Genomic DNA, 23,697 nt, shown 5'->3' with positions numbered 1-23,697 from the left:
GTGGGCAGGTTGGCCCGATTAAATATAACTTCGACACCAATGAAACATCAAGCCGTCCACAATACCGTGACACAGCTCCGTTTCAGTCCGAGTCATACATGCTCCTTATATGCCACGCAGGCACAATTTTATGGCTTGGTTAAGCGATGTTTCATACAGGCGTTCACCACCTGAAGCTCTCGCGTCATACCTTTAAGGTGGAGCTTAAGTGCCTCCTGCAAATTTTTTTCCGTTTTCCTCTCCATATTAATTACCTTCTCCGAGAAGTCTGACTTGGAGAGTGAAGCATATTGGTTGGTTGGTTGGCCTCAAGTAGAATGGCACATACCCACTACGGGGGAGTGGCCAAGACACAGGCGGTGAACTGTTGGAAAGATTAGCAGTTTTAGAGGAAAAGGAGTATTAATAGGGTATAGGCTGACAGATTGGACGACGCAACGAAAGGGGACCGGTTAGCAGGGAGATCGAAGATGGGAGGACGGCATTATGTGCAAATTTGAATGCAACATCTGGAATGGTTCAATTTTGTATTGACTGAAAGAGAGACAGAAAAAATAATAATAATAATAATAAATTAAAAGTTTGATAATCAGAAAAATGGAAACAAATAAAAAAATAAAAAATAAAAATAATAATAATAAAAAAATAAAAAGTAAAAAAAACGAAAAGAAAATATTAGCATGGACTCTACCTCATTCATCGCTCGTCCTCCTCTTTTGCTCGGTCGTGAAAAGCCTTGGCGCAAACAAAATGATTATTATTTTTTTTTCATCCTTTCCCTGCCCTTCTTGTGGTAGACTCGCCTGGTGTTCCTCTCCCGTGTGCTTTTCTTTAGCCTTTACTACGTACAGGTGAATGCCAACCTTTACCTCCCGATTCCTCGCCGATCCCCCAGTGTGGGTATGTGCCATTCTGTCAAAGGCTACAAGAACAACAACTATCCCGCTTTACGAGCTGCAGATGGCGCCTTTACTGGTGTCAAGCGCTTCGCGAGTGCACGAGAGCATGAGGAGAAGAAGAAGCGTTGTACGGCGGCCGGTTCGGACCCTCGCTTTCTTCGGTCCTCTTGAGAGCATAAGCCTAACGGAGCAGTGCTAGCCGAACCGGTGGCACGCGGACACCTTGAGATTCCATCCGGGGCCTGCCATGCGGCGTGACGCGAGTGCCGTGCATATGCCTTGGCCGCCTCCACGTCGACACTGTCGTGCTACCCAGCAGGAGTCGGTGGTGAGGGCCATCCCTCGGGCGCCTCCCGTGGACAAGTCCCACGCCGCGTCCTGCGTGCGCTACTCTTTCTTCGTGCTCGCCGGTGTCCTCGTGACGTCAGCGACGCTCTTGGCGGCCCCGGCGCTGCTGCTGCAGCGAGTGGAGGACTTGAAGAGGCGCCACTTCTCGCTAGACGAAGACCTGGAACGCTCCCGCGACACCAGCGTGCACCCGTGCGACGACTTCTACCAGTGAGCCCGATTCTTATTCTGTTCTTATTAATGCGAAAGCATTACTTAACTCTGGGGCGTCAGAAAAAATTGTACACAAAATGTGCCCGCAAAACTTGACCGCAAATTTTTTTCCGCGAATTTTGTCCGCATGATTACGTCTTTCTCTGAAGATAAATGTCTGAAAGAGTGATTGTGGCAAACAGTGTGTGTGATAAAATGCTGCCGTGGGAAAAATTCGGTTCATGAGGTGTAATTGGGGAATTAACTAAACGTGAAACAACGCGAAAAAACACGCTTAGACTTCAAAATCGAAATGAACGTCAGTATAGTACATGGACGACAGAACAGCCACGGACGTCGATATAGTGTGTAGACGTTTTGCTGTCGCATTGCTCCAATTTGGGTCGCCGCAGTGACCTTGAAGTTTTTGGTTACGTCCACAGCACTCTCCATGGGAAGGTTTGGGCATCGCCTCCAGAGGCCACAGCAAGGGTCGGAAACTCCGCCTAGTTTCGGTTTCAACTACTTCAGCGCACCTGGCGAACCGGAGGTAAACTGATGCTTGGAATGCTTAAATTTGAATGATTCCTGCATACGCACGTAGTGCGATGAGGCTCCGGCCACGGTCGAATTGACTAAGCGACCAGGATACGAAGTTGCTCTGTTTTTGACAGCGGTGGTTCGAATCACGCTCAGGGATGAACTCTTTTTCTGCTGGATACCGTTGTCATGACGACGATATGACGCTCCAGTTGACTTCCATCCGGCCGCTATGGGAGGAATATGGCGCTGACGTCTGTATTTGCCGCAGAATGGCGCATATGGAAGATTCCTACCCCTGGCCACAGGTCGCGGGGTGAACGGGAGCTAGTATTCATGGAGATGTGTGACGCATGCTATGGAGGTGATGTAACACTAGTCGTGGTAAAGCACGCCTATGATGCCTTACAACATACAAAAGTATACAACAGCTGTATCTTACCGATACTCACCGATATATGGGGCAGAAACGTGGAGGCTAACAAGGCGGGTTAAGCTTAAGTTGAGGACAACGCAGCGAGCTATGGAAAGCAAAATGATAGGTGCAACATAAAGAGATCGGAAGAGGGCGGAGTGGGGGGGGGGGGGGGAACAAATGCGGGTTAATGACATCCTAGTCGAAATCAAGAGGAAGAAATGAGCTTGGGCAGGGTATGTAATGCGAAGGCAAGATAACTGCTAGTCCTTAAGGGTAACGGAGTGGTTCCAAGAGAAGGCAAACGTAGCAGGGAAGGGCAGAAAGTTAGTTGGGCGGATGAGATTAAGAAGTTTGCGGGGACACAGGGGCCGCAACTGGCAAAGAACGGGATTAACTGGAGAGACACGGGAGAGGCCTTTGCCCTGCAGTGGGCGTAGTCAGGCTGATGGTGATGATGATGATGATGCCTTACACAAATGCACATACTGTACTCTGTACTGTACTGTACTGTACTGTGATCTGCGCCGACGAAGGAACAGGACAACATCCCAGGCAACATAATCGACTCAGTATTTCAAATGAATGGTTTTATTGTGGTCCTTTGTAGAACTGGCCTCTACCAATATATTTCCAGTATTTGGCCGATTAGCTGCGCTGCTTGGGATGCTTGACATGTCTGACGAGCATTATCGGTGTTAATTCCATCTCAGGAGAGAAACTATGCGTTGGTTATGTGACTAACTGGCGGAACCTTGTCCCGTTTCTTGCCGGATTGCATACTGCGACTGTAGGGTGGCTATAGCGCGGCGGCACCGAAAACAGACTGCAGTCTGCATCATGGCCATGCCTGTGTGAATCATCGTTTGCTTTCCAGCCTGTTGATTCTGTCCCGATTGACGTCAGGACGAAATGAAATGAAAACAGAATGAAAAGTTAAGAAATAAGGGCCTTGCCGCAATTCGAAACTAGAAGCACCTCATGACTTGAAAGTATTTGGAAGATCCTTAGGTGTGTTTTGTACCGCATCTCCGAAGGGACCTTCAAGCACCACAAATTGTCCGTTTGTAACGCAGTATGGCGCATAACAAAATGAGCCGGTTTTTTTCGTAACTGATTTCTTTAACGTACCTTATTATTTCCTGCCCATCCCTACGGATGCTTGTTGTCGGAGCTTTCTTGAGGGCCCCGCATATATGCATCCTACCGATGCAGTGCGAGGTTATTTGGTTTTATATTGTCACGGCTATACAGTCGGGACAGCCAGGTCACGTTTTACTGAACAGCGCCAGGTAGCAGCGAACTCCCGAGCGGAACCCGAAGAAGAGACGACGAAGAAGCCCCGCCCGCCACCATGGCTAAGGCTAGCCAGGATGGCGGTTAAGACAGTTCGGCCAGGAGACGGCGCCACGAGAATGTCCAGGAATGTGGCAATATGTAGCACAAGGGATTCGAAATATCTCTAATCAATCGGCAGTTCTTCTTCCTTAAGTAATAAGGTCCTAGGTAAGGTACAGCTGCGGTAAAGACAGGTGCGTAATCTGACAACTTAATCCCATGTAAAAATGGTCTGTATACAGTCTATAGACTTTTTATAGACTATATTGCCTTCCTGTAGATACTTATTTTGGTCAATTCGTAGTCTATAGACTGTCTATAGAAAAACGTGTACTAAAATGCATAGCTGTAAATCTACAGATTGTCTGTAATCCGTCTATGTATAGGATTTGTATTGCTTACAGACCATTCTTTAGAATTTGTCAATAGACAGTCTATAAACCTTATTGAAAAAAGTAGTAGTAGTAGACCTTTATTCGGCCACAATTTACAGGTCGAGCATGTCGACCGCCTGGGTGACCACAAGTCGCTGTTCTTCCTCCCTTTCAGCGCCAAGCCAGTCGAGCCAGGTGGTGATGGATAGAGAAGGTGGAGGGTAGGAACCCGACTGCTGAGCAGCTGGGCAATAGAAGAGGCAGTGGGCCAGGTCCGCATAGATACAGGGGCAGTTTGGACAGGAAGGGTCCGATCGATAGCGATAGAGAAAGAGGCCGGATGGGGGGATGACTGAAAAGACAAGCCTCCGGCACAAAAGATGAAACGGAAAGCAAGCAAAGACGAGGGCTGTGAACGGAATACTAGTGTGAGTTGACGAGCTTCAAAGCATTTGGCAATAGCCCATTATGTAATTAACTGTGATGCCGCAGTACGGATTAGTATCTCGAGGCACAAGTTTGAAGCAGTTTCCGTCTGGTAGGTCTTCTCTGTAAGCTGCATGACAGTGAACCGCTACACGTTCATCGATTCAGCGAAACGTATGCAGGGTGTGAGTCTTGGCCCGTCCCGTCACTCGTATGCAGGCATGTCTGCGGACGCTGGGACACGAGCCTGAAGCGCCGCTACAGATCGCCGCTGGACAAGTACAAGAGCGCCTTCGAAGGCCACGTCTTCAAGAACCTGCTGCTGCGCCCGGTGCCCAAGCGCTCGGTCAAGGTTCGGGACAAGGCCTCGGCCATGCTGCTGAAGTGTCTCAGTCGGGTGAGATAACCGTCTTTTTTTATTGCGCTAGCGAGAAATTTGCCCGGCGTGGTGGCGTGTGAACACTCGGGGGTGGGTGGTGAAAAAAATTATTAGGCTGCAAAGGGACAGGGGTATGCTTGGATCAGCACGTAAGGGACCGATCCTTACAAACTCTAGGTGGAGGTACCTAGTTTGAGACCCCAGTGGCGGTGCCAGCCGCCCGGACGCGCCCGACTAAGGCTTGTTGGGCCTGTAAGTTACGGCAGCCGAGCAGGATCGCCTCCCAGTCCTCCCGGGTTGGCTTGGGGATGGGGGAATAGCCGGGTTGGAGGGGCAGGCCCACACCATGTGATAGGTGTCTGAAGACACCGCACTACAGTGCGGGCAGCTGCAGCTAAAGAAGGAGTCAAAATATTTAGTTCAGCCGGGCACAGCAATGTGTTGCAGAGAACGCGGAGAAGGAGCCGCCCATCCGCCTTCTTGAGGCCTTTACATGGGCGCGGGTAAAGGAGATGACTGTCTTGATAATACGTTGTAAAATCTTTAAAGGTATAGATCGCATTAGGATTGGGTTCCTGATCGGGTGGGGAGCAGAAAACAGCCCGGTGAGAGAGCCTTAGGGGAGAGAGTGAGAGAACGAAGAAAGGAGGGAGAGAGAAGGCACACGGAACAGAGAATGTATGGTCAGTTTGTGGGGCGCGACGTGCGGTGGGAGAAAAACCACTGACACCAATCACAGTTGAGGGGTCGGGAGGAGGACGAAGCGGTACGACGTGGTGCGCTCTGATTGCTGTATTGGGTCAGACGAGTGGAGAGGGAAGTGTCCCACAGTGATTGATGGGATGCATCATGCCACCCGCATGCACTAATGCTAACGCGTAGTCTGGTTCGAACCCGGCTACTCCGGCTCAGCAGCCGAGCGACCTAATCACTGAGCCACCGCGGCGGGTCCCCCTAATCACCAACCGTCCTTTTAAAGAAAAATCCAGCATGTAAGCTAATAGCAAGCGGAACGCACTGAAAGTTTGTTATATATTTATTACTGCTGTCGTTCGCCTTATTGTCTTATTGCTTAGTCTTATTGCTGTCTTATTGTATTAGTCTTATTTCTGTCATTCGCCTGCTACACCTCATTAATGCTGCAGGGTTAATGTAATATATCAGCCTCAGCTAGTAAAAGTGTCTTTTTTGTCATTCCAATTCATCCTGGTGGCATGGTGGCGTTTAATGTCGTCTATACGGCATCAACTATGTTACGCAGGGGCAAGGGTGACTGCAGTTTGAGAGGGAACACTAAGCTTGCACAAATAGGAAAACTTTGATTTTATTTCCACACTTGGCCCTAGTGCTCGACCAGCACGCAAACACAAACTCGTAAAAAAGCATCTTAATGCATGTACAAACATTACGCGCAAGCAATGCACCCAGGGACAGTAATGATTTCGCATCTCCACACGTAAGCAGCCTTATGGTCACCGGTGAATTAAGGCGTTCATCATCATATTTCCTGTACCCTTTACAAAGAAGCCTACGAGGAACTTTTGTTTAGGTCAGTGCAGAAATATTTTTAGTCGCTATGGAAGGGCAGTGCTGCACAAATGAACTACCCTTAGCCAAAAATTTGCAAAATACATTCCACCGATTCTATTGGGCACAGTACGTTGAATTTTTACTCCGCTTTCAATCGAAGCCTGGTGCTGAAACGTACAGTTACCTTGGAAAAAAACTTAGCAATCACTTTCCAGTTTGCAATCGCTTTCCAGGGAATTTCAGCACCCACAGTATGATGCAAGCAGCGCGATCGACTGGCGCATCCGAACGTTTACACGACACGCGGCCGTTAGCGTTCGCAAGCTGCTTGCCTGAAGCCTGTCGCGTAGAATTTCAGAGCGTTGGCTCTAACACCATCACAACTCATGGTCGCGTTAACTTGAAACACAAGGTCATTTAGTGGGACTAGTAGGTGGCACCATTGGTGCAGAGATTGTGGACCACATAATCAGTGTACAATGTTCGGAGTGGTAGCAAACGATTCAGCGCGTTGCGGAGCATAAGATCACTAGTCGAATCGAAGCGTAGCCCATCACAGGGATTTCCACCGACGACCTTTGGTTTCCCAAACCGTGACTTCTTGAAACTTCAAATCCATTACGGCCAAACTAATTGACATGGGCATTCGAAGTGGTGTCACACGATTTGTCGTCTTGCAAAAAGTAGATTTCCGGATATAAGGAAAAAGTTTTACCGGATAGAGCGAAGATGGCTAATGACGCAATATTCGTTCCATATTACTAACGCTGGATACTCATACGCTGCCTCATTGTTTTGCTCTTTAATTTATTTCTGACAACAGAGGGGCCACAAGAACACGTGGTCCCTACGCAAGGTGCTGCTCGAGCTGGGTCTTCCCTGGCCTCAGAAGTCCACGGCCACGCGAGCAGCACTCCTCCACATCCTGGTGAAGTCCTCCCTTCACTTTGGCATACACGTGTTCTGGGCCTTCTACATCGGCCCCCATCCGACGCGCACGTACGAGAGCACCATCTACACGACCTTAGACCAGCGCTGCACCGAGTGGATCCGGGACTTCGAGCTGCTCATAGCCCGAGGCAGACACGACGATTACTTGAGGCGATGCGCGGAGATCGTCGGGGGCACCGGACAGTCGTACTCGACCATGATCGAGGAGGTGACGGTCGCACACCGGAGAATAGCCCGACAGGTGCACCTTCTGTGGGACCCCTACGACGTTCCCGCCTTCCACAAGCTCAACGACCCCGAACTCCGGCAAGCCATAAATGCCCATCTCCCGGACGACACGCAGAGGTGGCCCGATGACGAGATCGTAAACATGCAGCCCAAACTGTTCGATGAGCTCAACGCGACTCACCTCAGCAACGCCAAATTCACTGAGGGCTTCAAGCTATTCCTGGGTGCGTACGTGGTTTGGGTTCTGTCACCTTTCGTCTCCCGCTATCTCACGGCCAGCATGCTAGACGATATAGGCTGGGGGAACGCGGAGCTAATCCACCACTACGACAAGTGCCTGGAAGCGCTGGAGTTGTTGATGCCACTGGCCAAATGGAAGATCGAGCACGACACCCAACGAGACCCGATTAACACGTGGAGGATGCTGCGGCTATCGGTGCTAGCCGCCAACGATATGCAACGCGTTTACGGCGCCGCTTTCCACCGACTTTTCTCCGTCGTCGCGCAGCGCGTTTCCTCCAACGCCTACAACATGACCATCACCTGGGAGTTCCTGGACAGGGCGTATGCCTACGTACGGGTCGACGCCAGCGCTGGCTTCTTCGACGCGTTCCTGGGTGCCCTCAGCAGTGGAGCCGATGCATTGAAGAAGCTCATGCGAAAGCCGGAGCCAGTCCTACTCCACGCTCCGGGCATTTCCAGCTTTCACGAGTACCGCATACTTGTGGCTAGAGAGGTCATCGTCCAGAACTTCGTCGCGACACCGCCGCTGTACGACGCAAGGCATCCGCTGGCCGTACATGCGGCTATTCTAGGCACCATGATCTGCAAGCAGTTAGCCATTCTGGCGCGTTTTGTTTTCTTCTACAACGAACGGTTTTCGGTAAGTACTGTTGCACTCTTCGTTAGATGGCGCCACATTCTGATCAACGCTACTAGAACAAACTCTATATAATTTATTACATCCTTATTTACATATAAACATTGCACACATAAACATCGCAAAGGGCATGCAACGGCTGCCCCAAAAATGACTGATGGATTTTGAAAATCAATAAAAAAAATGGAATGAGATAGAATTGTATTGTTTGCGGCCTTACGCTTAGGACATCATGAAATTTTATCCCTTCAAAATTCATATTTAGTTTACATTTCCACCAACAGGTGGCGCTGCAGGCGATCTGTAACGTGTATAGCTAAAACGGAGCATATTTGAGCTCGTCATTCCGTAGTTTGCCGTCAAGCTGATAGCGTGTGCTATTGAGATTTCAATTCCGCTGTACCAATACTGTTTACTCCGTTGAACAGTGGGTGTTTATTGTGTTAGAGTTCCACCGTCTGGAACACAGTTTTGTTGAAACGAGGCGCAGTTTCCAAAGAAAATACTCACCACTTGTTGGTGGAACTGTAAACTAAATTTGAATTTTGAAGGGATGAAATTCCCTGATTTTACAATTCTATCTCATTTCGTCTTTTTTTATTGATTTTCAAAATCCATCAGTCATTTTTTAGACACCCATTATTATATAATAACGGGTCACATGTGTCGCATGATTGCACATGTGACAGAAGCATTTAAGCAATATAATTCGCATATGCAAAACAATCTATACACAGAAATAATATTTAAAACCAAAATTGATGGTCAAACCTGCACATAAGGAGGAAATGAAATCGATCAAAGTAACTTGGCCTTTTTCCTTGTAACTCTGACTTTTTCTGTAAGCTCCATGTCGCGGTTCTTTTTTTCTGCAATAGAAGTGCATTCGCATCACAACATAAAACTTCACAACTCTGGCTGTCACCTCTTCGTGGTGATCGGAGCACCCCGAAGGAGGGACACCCGATTCCTCCAGGTTGTCTAAAACATGTTGTATTTTTTCTCAATTTTTTACTTCCCGAATTCGTCTGCGCAGCCTTAAGCAATAAGGACAAACTCGCCGCGACGTTATGACAGAGCAGTTCAAGTGATATCTCGTATCTCCGCATGAGCTTTGACTTGTGGCTCGCTCACACAATTTCCTTTCATCGACCTGTTTCAAAAGAGCTTCTACGTCAGAAACACTCTTAACGTGATATGAGACCTTCTTGTGCAGCTTGCTATACGCGTTCACAGTACATGATATCCGCTCATCAATCACAATGGTCTTCTCAACAAGAAAGTTCCCCTGCACTAGACGGCGAGTGTAAAATATGCCGCATCTTTCGTCGGTTTTGTCAGCACGAAAATATTCAAATTGCCACTGCGTTGTCGGTAATGCTGCGGACTCCAGACGGTCAAGATTAAAATCACTTTCTGCAGCGTAGCTGTCCGGTTCGGAATGCACTGATGCGCTCTCGGAATCCTCCAAGTTACCTCGTAGCACTGCTGTCGCGACACACTGGGCAACGCGATCCATTGGAGGCTTTCTCTTCGGCGTAGTGCATTTCGGCTTCGAAATATGCGCCGGCAATGATGGAAACAGCCTCGGGAGAGCTCCTGGAACCAGCATCCATTTCCCTCTCTCCAAAAGCACTTCCTTACCTTGAACTACATGGCGATAGAGCTTTAGAAGGTCTTCTTCTTCGAAATGCATATCACAAACTTTGCATTTCGAAGTCAATTTGCGATCCTTTCTGTGAAGTGCACGCTCCCATTTTTTAAACTCGATGTGATCTTTCGGCGGCCCGAAGAAATGACGGTCCGTTGCGGTTAAGCAAAACACGTGCGGGTAGCCGCCTACTGACCCGCCTCCACATAAATTACACAACCCAAGAGGAGAAGCGGGTATCCATGCCCGAGGCCTGGCGCTTCGCACTAAAGGTTCGCCCCCTCCCCAATAACATGACAAAAGACGCCCATGATGGCCGCCGCCTCGCGCGAGCGGAGGCCATTTCCAAGCAGTATGGTGCTCGACCAGGGGTATTTTACACGGACGCGGCAAGTCCACACCATGGGGGTTGGTACATGGCTGCCGTTGTCCACCAAAACAACCCAGTTCAGGGCCTCACCTTCCGTGCCCCCAACATTACATTCGCGGAGGAAGTTGCTATCGCACTTGCAGCTGCGGATCCAGCGTCCCGAGTCATTATCACCGACTCAAGAGAAGCTTGCCGCAATTTTGAACAGGGCCAAATTCCAGATCGTGCTTTCCAAATTTTACACAGATGTCAGTACCGGGATTTCCCAACCCGGCGCACCATCATCTGGGCCCCAGCACATGCGGGGATAGAGGGAAATAAGGTAGCGGACACTACCGCCCGCGCGCTTAACCACCGGGCATCGCCTCTCTCGCCGCCTGATCCGGCTACTGGTTTTAATCCGGCTATTACTTTTCGGGAGATCTCTCTCCTGTATCAAAACGCTCACGGCCGATACCCACCTCCCTGTAAAGGCCTCAATAAGGCAGAGGAGCGTTGGCTACTTCGCCTCTGCACCAACACGGTACTGTGCCCGGCAGTGCTCAAATATTTCAATTCGGCCTTTTCGGGCGAGTGTCCACACTGTGGGGCAGTGTTTGCGGACACGTATCACATGGTGTGGGCATGCCTTGCCAATCCGGCTTTCCCACCCCACCCCCACCCCACCCGAGAGGACTGGGAGGCTGCCCTGCTCGGCTGCTCAACTCTCCAGGACCAACGAGCCTTGGTGACAAGAGCCCGGGCCGCCGCGGAGGCCACAGGGGTCCCGGACTAGGGATCCCTCCTAGTGATTGTGAGGGCCGGGCCCTTCAGGCACGGTCCAAGCAATACCTCTGTATATAGTATAAATAAATGTTTTACACCACCACCGTTGAGTCATCGTTGCGATATCCGCTACTGCACCTCGGTGCCAGGCAGGTCGGTATGAAGAGGCCCGATGTCGCAAAATGCAAACAAAAATTAACTGCGAAGCAGACGACACAAAGCGGCTGCCGCGAGCGCGCGTTTAAAAAGGGCGCAGCAGGGCTAGCGACGAGGGAGCAAGACTCGATCGCAGCGCCACTAGTTCGCGCGACCGCCACTTGGGACAGCTCTCGAGTCTCCGGGCGGAGCTGTGAGACTGAGTTTGTTCTAGTAACGTTGATTCAGATATCATTGCACGCTTCGTTAGATTGCGCCATAGGCTGTCGGTCTTTAGAGTCACTGATCGGTTTCTTTTTGAACCTAAGAAAAGGAGCAGCGTCAAAGCATGCAGCCACAGACGAAGAAAGGAGAAAACACAAGCGCTGTTTCTGGGACCATCATCTGCATAAAATTTGGGGGGTCGCCCATTTGACGCAGAATGGTCGAAGTGGTGTCAGATGATGGCATGTTCCTGAGGATAAAATAGTAATTGAGATGAAGCCCAAAGTATGTGTGGGATTCGCAACGACGACCTTTACGTCCCCATGCCGTTCATTCCGAGGACCTTCAGGCTACCATTACGGTCTAACCGTTTGTCGCAGGGGGTTCCGGGTGGTGTCAAACGATTCATCTTGTGATGCACACGTTTCCCCTATGTGCATCACAATATCGTTATATCGTTGTTAACTGTTATTATCGTTATTCGTTAATCGTTAACGTTAACGTTAATCGTTATCGTTATTAACTGTTATCTTTATATCTTTATTTATTTATTTATTTATTTATTTATTTATTTATTTATTTATTTATTTATTTATTTATTTATTTATTTATTTATTTATTAGTTACCTGCATCGCCCCGCAGGGCATTACAGCAGGGGGGTACAGACTTCATTATAGGTATAAAACAATTATTGCAGTGCATAGAAAAATGCTTCATTAGATGTAATACATACAATGCTCGATGGCAAACTGTTCCAGTCCCGAACAGTTCTAACAAAAAAAGAATAACGCAAGACGTCACCCTTGCAAGAAAATTCCCTGACCTTCAAGCAGTGGTCCAGTCGCTTTGATATATAATGAGGTGCCTGGATATATTGTTCGCGGTTTATGCCAGTTTTTGAATAATAAATCTCATGGAAAAATTTCAATCTGATGTACCTTCTACGGTCCTTCATCTCTTGCCAGTTAAGTTTTCGTTTGCTTTCCGTCATACTAACTTGCCGATTATAATTACCAAGAACAAATCTAAAAGCCCTATTCTGAATTTTCTCTAATTTTCCTACGCATTCAGATGTGTGTGGGTCCCAGCTAACACATCCATATTCAAGTATGGAGCGTACATGACTGAAATACAGCTGTGTTTTTAAGTTACTTGGTAAATGGCTAAAATTCCGCCGTAGAAAACACAAACGTGATGCTGCCTTATTCGCAATATAATTAATGTGCTTATTCCATCGTTATGGAATAATGGAATAATGGAATGTGCTTAGTCCATTTATTAACGTTATATCGTTATTAACTGTTATTAACTGTGTGCATCACAATATCGTTATATCGTTATAGAGAAGGTGGCTGTAAATCGCAATAATAGTGCAAAATCATTTAGTCAGATGGTGCTACTTGTGTCTTAAGAGGTAGGGTGCCTTGATGTCCGCGTTCCTGGCCATCGAGGCACCCTACTTAGAGGGATGTTTCCGGAAAGGAAACATCCGCGGATGTTTGGTTCCTGTCTTCTACAGGTTTGCTGAGCACACCGATGTAAACACTTGAATCCCGTAGCTAACGAACGCTCTTAGGTCGAGCACTGAGGCAGTGTCGACATTTTTTTTTTAACTGAAAAATGCCACTGATGATTCACCGGGTACGATTGCTACATGTGACCTCCAGCACGATCCCACAAAAGCGGTCTACCATGACTTGGAACTGCTGGTCTCCGACCTGGTGCGCTACGAGACCATGGCCAACGCGAGCGGCTTCCTGCCGGACCAGACTCGGCGAGAGACTCGGGAGCTGATGGCCTCCGGGTGGGCAGCGCGGCTGGCCAGCACCATTCCGCGTTTGCCCGAAGCCCTAGCCATGGGCACTAGCACCGAGAGGCAGACTTTCCGCGGCGTCCCCGCTGAACAGCTGTACTTCCTCCTCAACTGCTTCATCCACTGCGGTGATACGGGCCGCACGCTCAAAGTCCAGGTTCGTGGCGAGAGTGGCGATTCCCAGGACTCGCTGGTGACTGTCTATCATTGGCCATGACCAAAGCTTGAGACTAGTGACTCTACTATCATTAGCAATGATCAAAGCTTGAGACTAGTGACTACTATCATTGGCAATGATCAAAGCTTGAGACTAGTGACTCTGCTATCATTGGCAATGATCAAAACTTCAGACTATCATTGGCAATGACCAGAGCTTGAGACTAGTGATACTATCATTGGCAATGACCGAAGCTTGAGACAGTGACCCTACTATTGTTGACCATGACCAAAGCTTGAGACTAGTGACTCTACTGTCACTGGCCTTGACCAAAGATTGAGACTAGTGGCTATACTATCATTGGCAATGACTGAAGCTTGAGTCTAGCAGCTATACAATCATTGGCAATAACAAAATCTTGAGACTAGTGACTCTACTATCATTGGCAATAACCAAAGCTTGAGACTAGTAACTATCATTGGCAATGAACAAAGGAATGGCTTAGTAAAGCCGTTCCTGTAGCCTTGTTCGTGGCTGTTTTATGAACTTACCGCCATCATGAGGCAAATCATCTCTGCCCTTTTGTGGGTTCAGCTTGAAGAAACAGTTTACTTGATCCTGTATCAGCTCATTACAGTAACCTAGAGTGCAGAAAACGCGTGATTCGAAGTGTGATGATGGGGTTGTCATGAGCGGTTACGACCTGGAACAACACTCCAGAGGAGACATGACGAAGCTTGTCTTTAGAGCTGGAGCCATGTGCTGCGGGTCAAATAAGGTGAAATCATAGCGCAGCTGCTTGACAGTAGGCCTGGTGTTTAGAGTTCAGAATAACTTTATTGTTTCAACCAGCCCCCGTTCCGACCATCTCCGGCACGGCACGCAGGCCTCCGGCAAGAAAGCGGCTGAACTAATAGAAGGTGCAGTTTTAGATGGACATGTTAGAATAACATGGACCCCAGCACATACTGGGGATCGAGGCAATGAAGCCGCAGACAGAACTGCTCGTCTAGTATTATCAAGACCAGCGCTCTACGGCGATGGAGCAAGCAAGATAGTGGAAGGGGAATACTCTCCTTCAAGGAAGAAGATGGCCAAGCAAAGGGAGGATAGAAGGCTGCCCGTTCCAGACAGGAAAGAGCTAAGCTCCAGAGATTGCATAATACTAAGTAGACTACAGGAGGCCTGGTACTTGTGCCTTTATCGTTCATATAGTTATGTGGCTGAGCGCTAGCGCAAGCTTTACCCGTGAGAACCGCTGCTTGTTGCTCCACATGGCACAGCTCGAGCGCTCTAGACAAGCCTGTTCGCATTCGTACTCCCCGGTACCGTTCCCGTTCCTAGTGTCCTGCGTCCCTCGTTTTCTAAAACGTTACATCCTCTCCTGCGTCTACTTTCCGTTGCCGCCTAATTGTGTTCGTTTTGCATCCTCTTACCCTACCCGTCTTTCTCCCATTGTGGAACGCTAGCGATGTGGAACTTAAGGGGCAGCTGCCTAGGTTTTTAGAAATCGACGAGCTTAAGAAGGTCGAATGTGTGAAATTTGTAGTTAAAGCATATGAAGTCATTTTGGGCTGGCATTTGAAATGGTGACGAAATCGCTGATTAAAATTGCGACGGCCTTCAAGCTTCTCCGCAGCGCCCAACGTCAAGTGGGGGGCACATGATGACGTCATCGAAGGTATCGGCACATTTACAAGGCATAAACAACTGTTTTGAAGGAAAAATACTAAAGGCACCGAAGTCAAAACCCACCGAGCGTCGTTTGGCCGCATCCAAAGAGGCATGGCAGGGTGTAGTTGACGGCAGCGGTAATTTGAAATCATACCTTCCATGACGTCACAATGAACTTCCCCGCATTTCTCCGGGGCATTGAAGAGGAGCGCAAAATTCAATAATCGATTACGTCACTATTTTTTGAATGCTAGTGTAAAAACACTTCCCATGCTTTACCTACAGCCTGTATAGGTTTTAATCGTTTAATGTAGTGAAATTCTCAAAAAGTGGTGCAGTTGCCCTTTAAGGACAGGCTGAGTTGCAAAACGCCCGCTTCGGAGCATGGCATTTTTTTATGATGTTTTAGATCGTCCTCAACATCTACCGAGTTAATCTGCTAGGAGGCATGGTTATGCTGAATGTCTTTTATCGCTATTCGCTCTCCAGAGGGCTATCTGCAACATCGCCATGCCGTCCGTGGAAGACTTCAAGAGTGCCTTCCAGTGCCGCCCGCACCATCGACTGATGACCAACTTCACCTGGCTCAAAGCAGGAACTACGGCCACCGCTACGGTGGCATAGTGATTCAAGCACGCTACGACGTCCCAGCATGTCAGAATGACTGCTGGAAGTTTTTCAACTCCTTTCACGTAGTTTCGACGAGTTGAACCCTGATTCAAGGCAATTTTTGTAGGCGACGCAAAACATCATGCGTGAGGGACATGCCTACATTCGCCTAGGCGACAATATTTGCCTGGGTGAAATATTTCGATACGTGGCTAAAGCGTGAATACTCTTTCTCCTGTGGTAGCCACAGGCGTGCTGTTGTGGGCAACCACCGAACTAGAGCGCTCGGACGCTATTTTATTGTGCATTTCTCTCTGAAATGACACATTATTTCACCGATTCATGCTAAGATATGCCTTGTCCGCCTCGTTTACCCTCTTAGCAAGGGCCTTCAGGCGAGCTCACATATCGATATTAGGGTACGGAAAATTTTTTTTGACAAACTTTGTGTGTGGCATGGCCGAAATTTGTTTTAGGTTCGACTTTTCCGCAACTCGTGTCAAAGCTTTTTTCGTGGAGGTATTTTGAATGCTGCTACATTTCAGAGGTATTAGCCGGTGTGTAGTTCTCTAACGCGTCTTTTACTTGGAGAGTGAGCAGGTCTGTGCTGTAGCGAGAACGAACGGCGAATTTCACTCCTCCGATGATGTAGTAGGTGTGTATACATCGCCCAGAAAGGAGAAAGCAGCTGCTAATTTATAGCTGTGTACAACCAGTTGCTTCAAACTTTCTGCGATTGAATACTTCTCAGATCAAGTAGTTCGGATTTCTCGCAGATGGGATATGCGAGAAATTTGTTGTTTGTAACGCAGCATTTTTCTGTCTTGACACTTTTAGTTGCCGTAAGGTAGCCCCTGTTGCCTATGTGCAAAATAGCTTAAATGAAAATTAGAACGCTTAAAAATTGAATTGCTTGAATGAAGTGAAGGTTATGACATTTGCTTAAAGCGCACAAAAAGTCGCAAATGCAGCATTTTCTTCCTATCTTGTTCAGCATAGTGCCTTGTAGCGCAGGTGCATAATTGTTCACTGCAGTCTTCCGCTTCCCTTTTATATTTCGCTTATTAATGATTTTGTTCGGATATGACGTTAGACCTTCGGGCTTGTTCATGCCTTAAACACTTTTGTGAATGTGCAGTCTGCACGCAGGCATTTTTCCAATCTCTCACACGTATATACGTTGCACTGAAATATATATCATTCGTGAATAAAATTTGAAGCTTCTGCAAACTCATTTCAGCAGCATGTACTTCGCGGTCACCTGCAACGCGGTAGCTCTATAAGCGATACATCGAGCAGGAAGAAAAAAGGAAATTCCCAGACTCAACCATTCCCTGGTTCAAATCGGTAATTTTTTTAGCAAAGTTTGTGGATGGGACTTTTGTTATTTCAAGGTCGTCCCATTTCCGCCGTAAGTACTAGTAAATGTTCCGAGTTCACTGCAGCAACCGTTATGGCGTTGTAAACGGTACTGAAAATGTGTGATTGGAGAAGCACAAGACGGGCAAAATGAGGGGCAGAGAAGAAATTTGTGATGGTTGAGTCCTGTTAAGCACAGATGGAAACGCAGCTGCTAAATGTGCCTGTCGCGAAAGTACTTCACAGTCGTAATAAAGTACGGAGATAAAGTGTTTACAAGATCACTTCCCAGTCGAAACATACAAAAGTTTCTGTCGTCACAAAATTCTAATATGAATACAAGGTAGGACTGTGCCAATGGGACAGGTCAGGTGAAAGATGATCGAAAACGACAACACAGGTGCAAGTCTTCCAACTCTTATTCATGATCGAAAAGCACACGCTATATAGCGATGAACCCATGCGCATGACAGTCATTCACACATGACCTGACAATCTAGAACACAGCCATTAAATGGTTCTGCGGTGGTCACTGATAAATGCGTCGGGCACGTGACTTTGGGGCGTCATCACAACCTGCCCACCGGATTTTGAGAACAATGACGGCCGTGGCAGGTGGCAGTTAAATGAATGAATGGTCGTCAGTGGTTGCTCGGGAAGAGCAACCTGGATCGTACAAGCCCCACCGGTGGCAGCAGCACCTGCCCTCCCAGGGCAGTGGCGCATGGCTTAACCGCTGCACCACTGCGCCAGGAGTGGTGCGAGGACTCCCGGGCATATATGAATGCAAAACGAATTAACAATTCCGCATACATGGGCATGAACCCAGTGACGCTCTCGGGTCATTCCATTAATTAGGCGGAACTTAAATGACCCCTCCAGTTTTTTATTTTTTATTATTATTTTTTTTTTGGGGGGGGGGGGTGGACTTTGGCAGCGCAACAACCCTCGTGGCTCAGCCTATTTTGCGAATAAAATGTGACGCTGTTATAGCGAAGTATCGAAGGTCACATACAAAAAGTTGTCGCTTCCAGTTCCCTCGAACTGTCTCATCATCCCCAATTAAGCATTCTTCCGTGCTTCCACTTAAATACACTACTTTCCTCTGCCTGTTCTTTCCCCTGCCGTCTCCGACCCTATTCTGTATGCCCCGATTGCCCCGAACCGTATCATATGAAATGAAACCTATGAAGCGTTATCTCTTCTTCTGCCCCTTTACTGTTAAACTCCCTATTACATGCACCCCTTTCCCATAATGTGTTGGGCCTAGCCTCAGACCAGCTGTTGGAGAAGTTGGCACAGGATGTCTTCAACAGTTCAGTTCAGTTCAGTTTATTTACCTTAAAGGCCCCCTTGTATCGGGGGTATTACATTACTTAATACTGTAGCGCAATAAAATTTCTGTACCTCTAAATATTTTCCCGAGTTTCCCGAAAATGTGAGCTAGAAGAACGGCATGCTTGGAAACAAACAATTCATTGGCAGCGTGTGACCGCTCTTTCAAAAGCATGCAATACAAGTCTACCATGCTGAGAATACTAAGTGAAAGGCAGACAGGCGTACAGAGTAAGGAAATTAGGTAATCACATGCTTCATGGTACTAGCTTCATGGTACAACTCAAGTTTTGATGCCCCTTACGTATTACCTCTCATGGTGTAGTTTGCAACCGAGAGAATTGCTGTTGCTTGCCGCCCTGTAAAATGGTAACATTGAATTCTGATTTTTAAGCAGAGTGAAGGCAAAAGGCTGAGCATAAACTTCTGGATACTAAGTTGAAGTATTATGTCCCTCTTGGTTCACTTGAGTTCGCAACCTGTAGGGAGTCTGGGTATAGTGCTCAAAACTACGAAGGCGCCACTATCTGAGAAGAATTTCCCATGGAACCTCCCATAAGAATTTGAAAACTTAAACTTCTTGTTTGTGTTTCCAAGCGCAGGGCTGCGAACGCGTTACTGAGAACACACGCAACGCTAAATTAAATCTTTGCGTCATTTCTAGTAGGACGTCGAGATCGCCGGTTGTCCGGCTAGCCGTGTGGTTTTATGACGTCAGCATCGTGTGGCACGTGGTTCTCTGGCGCCCCGTCACTCAATGGCTCGGTGCAGTGGCGGAGAAGAGTTCCCATAAGCGTATTTGGAAAAACCTAACGAACACCAGCACGTGTGCAAGCGTCGATTACGTGAATGCGAGGTTGCACATTGGTGAAGCGCAGCAAAGCACCAACGGCATGTAATCTTGCTATTACAAGACCAGACATCCCGAGACATCAACGAGACATAAGGTTGGTGCGTGCCCGCCCAGTCAAAACTGCCAGAGATGCGCGAACCAATATGGTGGCACTTAGTCTTTTGAGCGTCAGTTCAACGCCGACTCGGTCGACTTTTTGTGTTTAGACAGCGACAGACACTGATAGATGCTGCAAATTTCAGGGAGTATCACGTTTAACTGCCTTTTTCAGTGACATAACTGCGAGGCAGTGTTAAAGGGACCCTCAAACGAGTTTGATGCTCATGTTCTAATGCAATAAATCCTGGAGGTGGTCCTTCCGAGTATACGAATCAAATTTAAAAGTTCTTCGTGAGCCTTATTTTTTACAAATAATTTGTTTTTAATTTCTGCTCGCAACCGATTAGGGCGACACCTCTCCGCGCGTTCTAAGCCGCCCATTTCCCTTTAAATCAAAGTGGGGAATCTGGGCAAGCCTTCTCATTAGGCGTACTCAAGTGGTGTGGGCGGGACGGGGCGAGGAGTCCTTCCAACCTGTTTTTTTTTTTTTATTCTGGCGCGCCGGCGTTTAAGAGTTTGGGGGAAAGAGAAAGAGCATCATTTTCAATCGCCGATATCTTCAGCGGGAATGAACCTAGTTTAAAAATTGTTTTGCCATGGAGTGATGAGCACTAAAATACCGGTTGCTAGTTCGCTTTTTTAACTTCAGTAACTATCGTTTCACGGTTATGATGATGATCCTTTGAATCAACCAGCTATCGCTTGCATTCGCAGCATCTTGATGGTTGTTTGATAGACGCCAAGGGTCAGGCCTACATGAAAAACGTCTTTCGAGAGGCTTTGGTAAAGCGACTTTTCCATCCGTGCAACAAGCAGCTGTTCAGTTTAAACCTATGGCTAACATTAAATGGAGGGATTACTGAGAAAGACGAAGGCAATGACCCGCACCGTACCCTAGTAAGAGGAGGCAGAAGAAGAAGCGAAGCCGGACCGCGAAGCACGGCTGCTGTGAAGAGCTCGGAAAGCCGACCATTGCACAAGGTGAGCGCAGTGCTCGGGGCCTTCCTTCGCTTGCTGCGGAGCGGAACTTTAGGATAAAACACGTCGCCTCGCCCCTACTTCACATCTCCGCTCTATTCTGGTGCAGCGGTTTCATAGCGGAGTTCCTGTCGGGTAAGCGGTTTCGCCGCAGTAGTATGTGTAATGTGTAATTGTAATGTGTACTTGTAATGTGTAATCTGTGCCCAAGTAACTCGGGTACGAGCAGAGGAGCGTCGCGCCAGCTGCTTCTCTTAACCGCTGCGCCACTGCGCCACTGCGCTGGTAGCGATATGAGGACTCGTTGCCGTCTATGAATATTCAGTAGAAAATGGCCAACTCTGAATATGGGCATTGACAACCAGAGATATCGCGTCGGACCCTTAAGGCGGTGCTAAAGTGCCCCTTCAAAATTAAAGAATAATGAGCATTTGTTTTCGCATATATACTCGGTTTAACTACGTTCAACCCCTACCAATTTTTTGTCTCCCCTACAGAGTCCGGTCCAACCAGGCCGGCGGCGTCGGCAGCGGGCAATGTCCGCTGGCAAGGTGCTAGCCCTGATTGTGGTTGTTGCAAGCTTTGCGATAGTTGCCGTCGCCGTCTCATGGTGCTGCTGGTGCGTTCGGAGTCGCTTCGGTTCCGACAAGAGCATCCAGGCTGTCAAGTCGGTCGCCACCGTCGCCGACACCATCGACTCTTCGCGGGCCGTCAAGAGTTCCCTCTCCACCATCCCGACGACGGCGACGACGACGACGATGCCTTCTGGTCCCCGGGCCACCGACAGTGGGCCCCGGGTGCTCACCCCGGCTGCCGAAGTTGACGCCAACGTCGCGAAGCAGTCCGTGATCCCCAGCACAATCTTCCAATCGGCTGAAAGCACACGCAGCTCACCGACCTCTGCCGACGCCGTCGGGGCACTGACGGGACGAGGGACCTCCTACGCCACGTCCCCTCTAAAGGCCTGCTACGAGGACGAAATCTTCCGGCGGCCACCGGTGACCGAGAGCTTGCAGAGGAGGATCTCCAAGGTGGATCTGTTTAGCTGCGAAGACACCGCAATGACTACGGCGATGGACGTTTCTTGTCCGGCGCCTGGCACGGACTCCGTCCGGAGGCGCACCACTGCGGGCGCAGACGTCAAGAATGCTGCTGGAGCCGAAGGCACACAGCTGGACGACAGCCGCAACAAGGCACCGAGGACAGCAACGTTTCCGTCGGACTCTGGTACACCATCTGGAAAGGACACTGACACGACCAGGGCTGTTTCCGAAGACCAACACGGAGACTCGGAATCTGACCGACCGGACTTGCGCTGCAAGCAGACTGGACAGAAGAGTGACATCACTTCAGATACCGGCACGAAGAGTCAACAAAAGTCGCCAGCTACGGATTCCTGTGTCCAGCCATCGTCGCGAATCGCATCTAGTCCTGAAAGCCCTGTTGTTGCATCTGAAGGTACTTTCAACACAGTGCAACAATTTGAAGGATCCTCTCCGCCGTACCAGGACACCTTGGACGGAGCCAGTTGCAGAGTTAGACCAGCCCAAATCTCGACCGCTGTTGAACGAAAGAGCGAGCGGGCCTCAAGGAGCAGCAAAGATCCGACCATGTCTGAGAAGGTAACTGAAGGCAGTCCCGGCTTCAAGACGCCAATGGAGTCTGAGAAGGTCGAAGGCTCTAAAGCGCGAGACACCACTCCGCAGACGAAGAGAGCTGGACATAAGGCTGCGGAGAAAGGAGGTGAGAAGGCGATGCTTCACGACACGCTTTGGGCCGGCAAAAGATCGCTCCTGAGAAAAGCACAGAGGGCCACCGCGTCTCCCCCGAAAAAAGGCGAAGGTACACCAGAGGTGTCCATTGTCATCAACGTCCCCAAGAAGGAGGTGTCGATGCTTGAGGTGACCAAAGAGCAGATGCTGGCGAACGCTAACCACTGCTCTCCGACTGCAAAGAAAGAATCGTTTTAGTATTCTTTTAAATATACTGTTACGTTTCTTCTTTCTGGGGTTGATATATGCTGCTCTTTTAATTCACCCAGAATATGTGTACAGGTAAAAGCGATATGAAGGGAAACAACTAGCCCTCACTGAAAAACAAATTCTCACTTTTGCGTTGAACTTCAAACCACGTGAAATATTTCACACGCTTAGAACATAGTTGCTAAAAGGAAACAAAAATTTGTCTGATGGAGCCGTTCACAGCAAACTGTATAAATTTTCTCTTTCACAATGCTTTGACCTGTACGACTATATATAGGACAAGGATATGGTGTACATGGGCACTGTCATAGATGCTCCCGTTCTTGCATGGTTTCCGAGGAAGTCCCATAGAGCTTGAAATTCGTTAAATGGCGAAAGCAAGTGTTGTTCACGTTAAGCCATGTAATAGTAAGCCTCCTCCATCTACATTTTTGTGATTTCTTGCTATTCGGCGGTCCTCCAAAGTTTTATTGAATTTTTGCGTTCGATCGTTTCGCAGGCTATCGGGCACAGCACGCACACTTCCAAATTCATAGGTCGCTAAATGCCGATGGATCACAACGGTCGCCTATTTGTATTCTCGGCATGCTCACTCCTTTACTGCTGTCTTCCTCCATGACTGCTGATCAGGGGGTAGCTTGCATGGAGTTTTTCTTCCTCCATGGTAGCTTGCATTCGGTCTTGCTAGAGTTACTGTATAGTACCTGCAGTTGCGCGCAGGTCCGCCATTATGCTTCCCCAAGCATCCAAATTATGAGGGAAAGCCGTAACTGTTGTAAGCAGGAGACGGACTAGGTGCAGTGGTTAGTTTGAATGCAGCCTCAGTCAGCTTGATTCTGGAAGCCGAACTTGTTGTATTCTAGGCAGATTACTGTTGCATTCAATAACATATAGCTTGCTAGTAATTCTTCGGCTGCATTAAGGCCTTTCCCAATGAGTTACGAACAAAAAAACAAAATGCGTGGCACCATCTAACGCCACAAATCACAAACGTTTTCTTTTTAACAATCGGTGAACACTTGTGGTAAAATGGCGTTTTGTGGATAAAAAAACATCGTTTTCAGTGAACATCTGCACTCGGACAAAATAAAATGTCGCAAAGCACGAGAACGGTAGGTGTACTAATGGACTGACAGCAACGGTCTAGTGCTAAACGTGGCAAAGAAACTTGTTTCTCCGCAGTCCGTGGAT

General features: G+C 48.3%; 2 protein-coding genes across 2 annotated transcripts; both read left to right on the top strand.

Annotated features, from left to right (window-relative positions):
* The first annotated feature begins 1,146 nt into the window (after positions 1–1,146).
* Positions 1,147–15,915, top strand: LOC149329411 (uncharacterized). The gene is made up of 5 exons (XM_089562210.1): positions 1,147–1,457; positions 4,752–4,929; positions 7,265–8,503; positions 13,315–13,617; positions 15,781–15,915. The coding sequence occupies exons 1-5, from the start codon at positions 1,147–1,149 to the stop codon at positions 15,913–15,915; spliced, it is 2,166 nt and encodes a 721-aa protein (XP_089418336.1).
* Positions 15,916–21,060: 5,145 nt separating this feature from the next.
* On the top strand, positions 21,061–22,494 carry LOC149329410 (uncharacterized). The gene has a single exon (XM_089559827.1). The coding sequence runs from the start codon at positions 21,061–21,063 to the stop codon at positions 22,492–22,494; it is 1,434 nt and encodes a 477-aa protein (XP_089415953.1).
* The last annotated feature ends 1,203 nt before the right edge of the window (positions 22,495–23,697 follow it).

Source organism: Amblyomma mixtum, chromosome 9, assembly GCF_055824585.1.
Source record: "Amblyomma mixtum isolate Tamu chromosome 9, ASM5582458v1, whole genome shotgun sequence".
Lineage (NCBI taxonomy): Eukaryota > Metazoa > Arthropoda > Arachnida > Ixodida > Ixodidae > Amblyomma > Amblyomma mixtum.
This window is presented reverse-complemented; position numbering and strand designations above follow the sequence as displayed.

Bases quoted from the DNA above. Each gene is read 5' to 3' on its own strand.
- LOC149329411 (XM_089562210.1), top strand. From the start codon at position 1,147: ATGCGGCGTGACGCGAGTGCCGTGCATATGCCTTGGCCGCCTCCACGT. The intron at 1,458-4,751 runs GTGAGCCCGATT...ACTCGTATGCAG, and splicing joins CCGTGCGACGACTTCTACCA to GCATGTCTGCGGACGCTGGG. The intron at 4,930-7,264 runs GTGAGATAACCG...TTCTGACAACAG, and splicing joins TGCTGAAGTGTCTCAGTCGG to AGGGGCCACAAGAACACGTG.
- LOC149329410 (XM_089559827.1), top strand. From the start codon at position 21,061: ATGTCCGCTGGCAAGGTGCTAGCCCTGATTGTGGTTGTTGCAAGCTTT.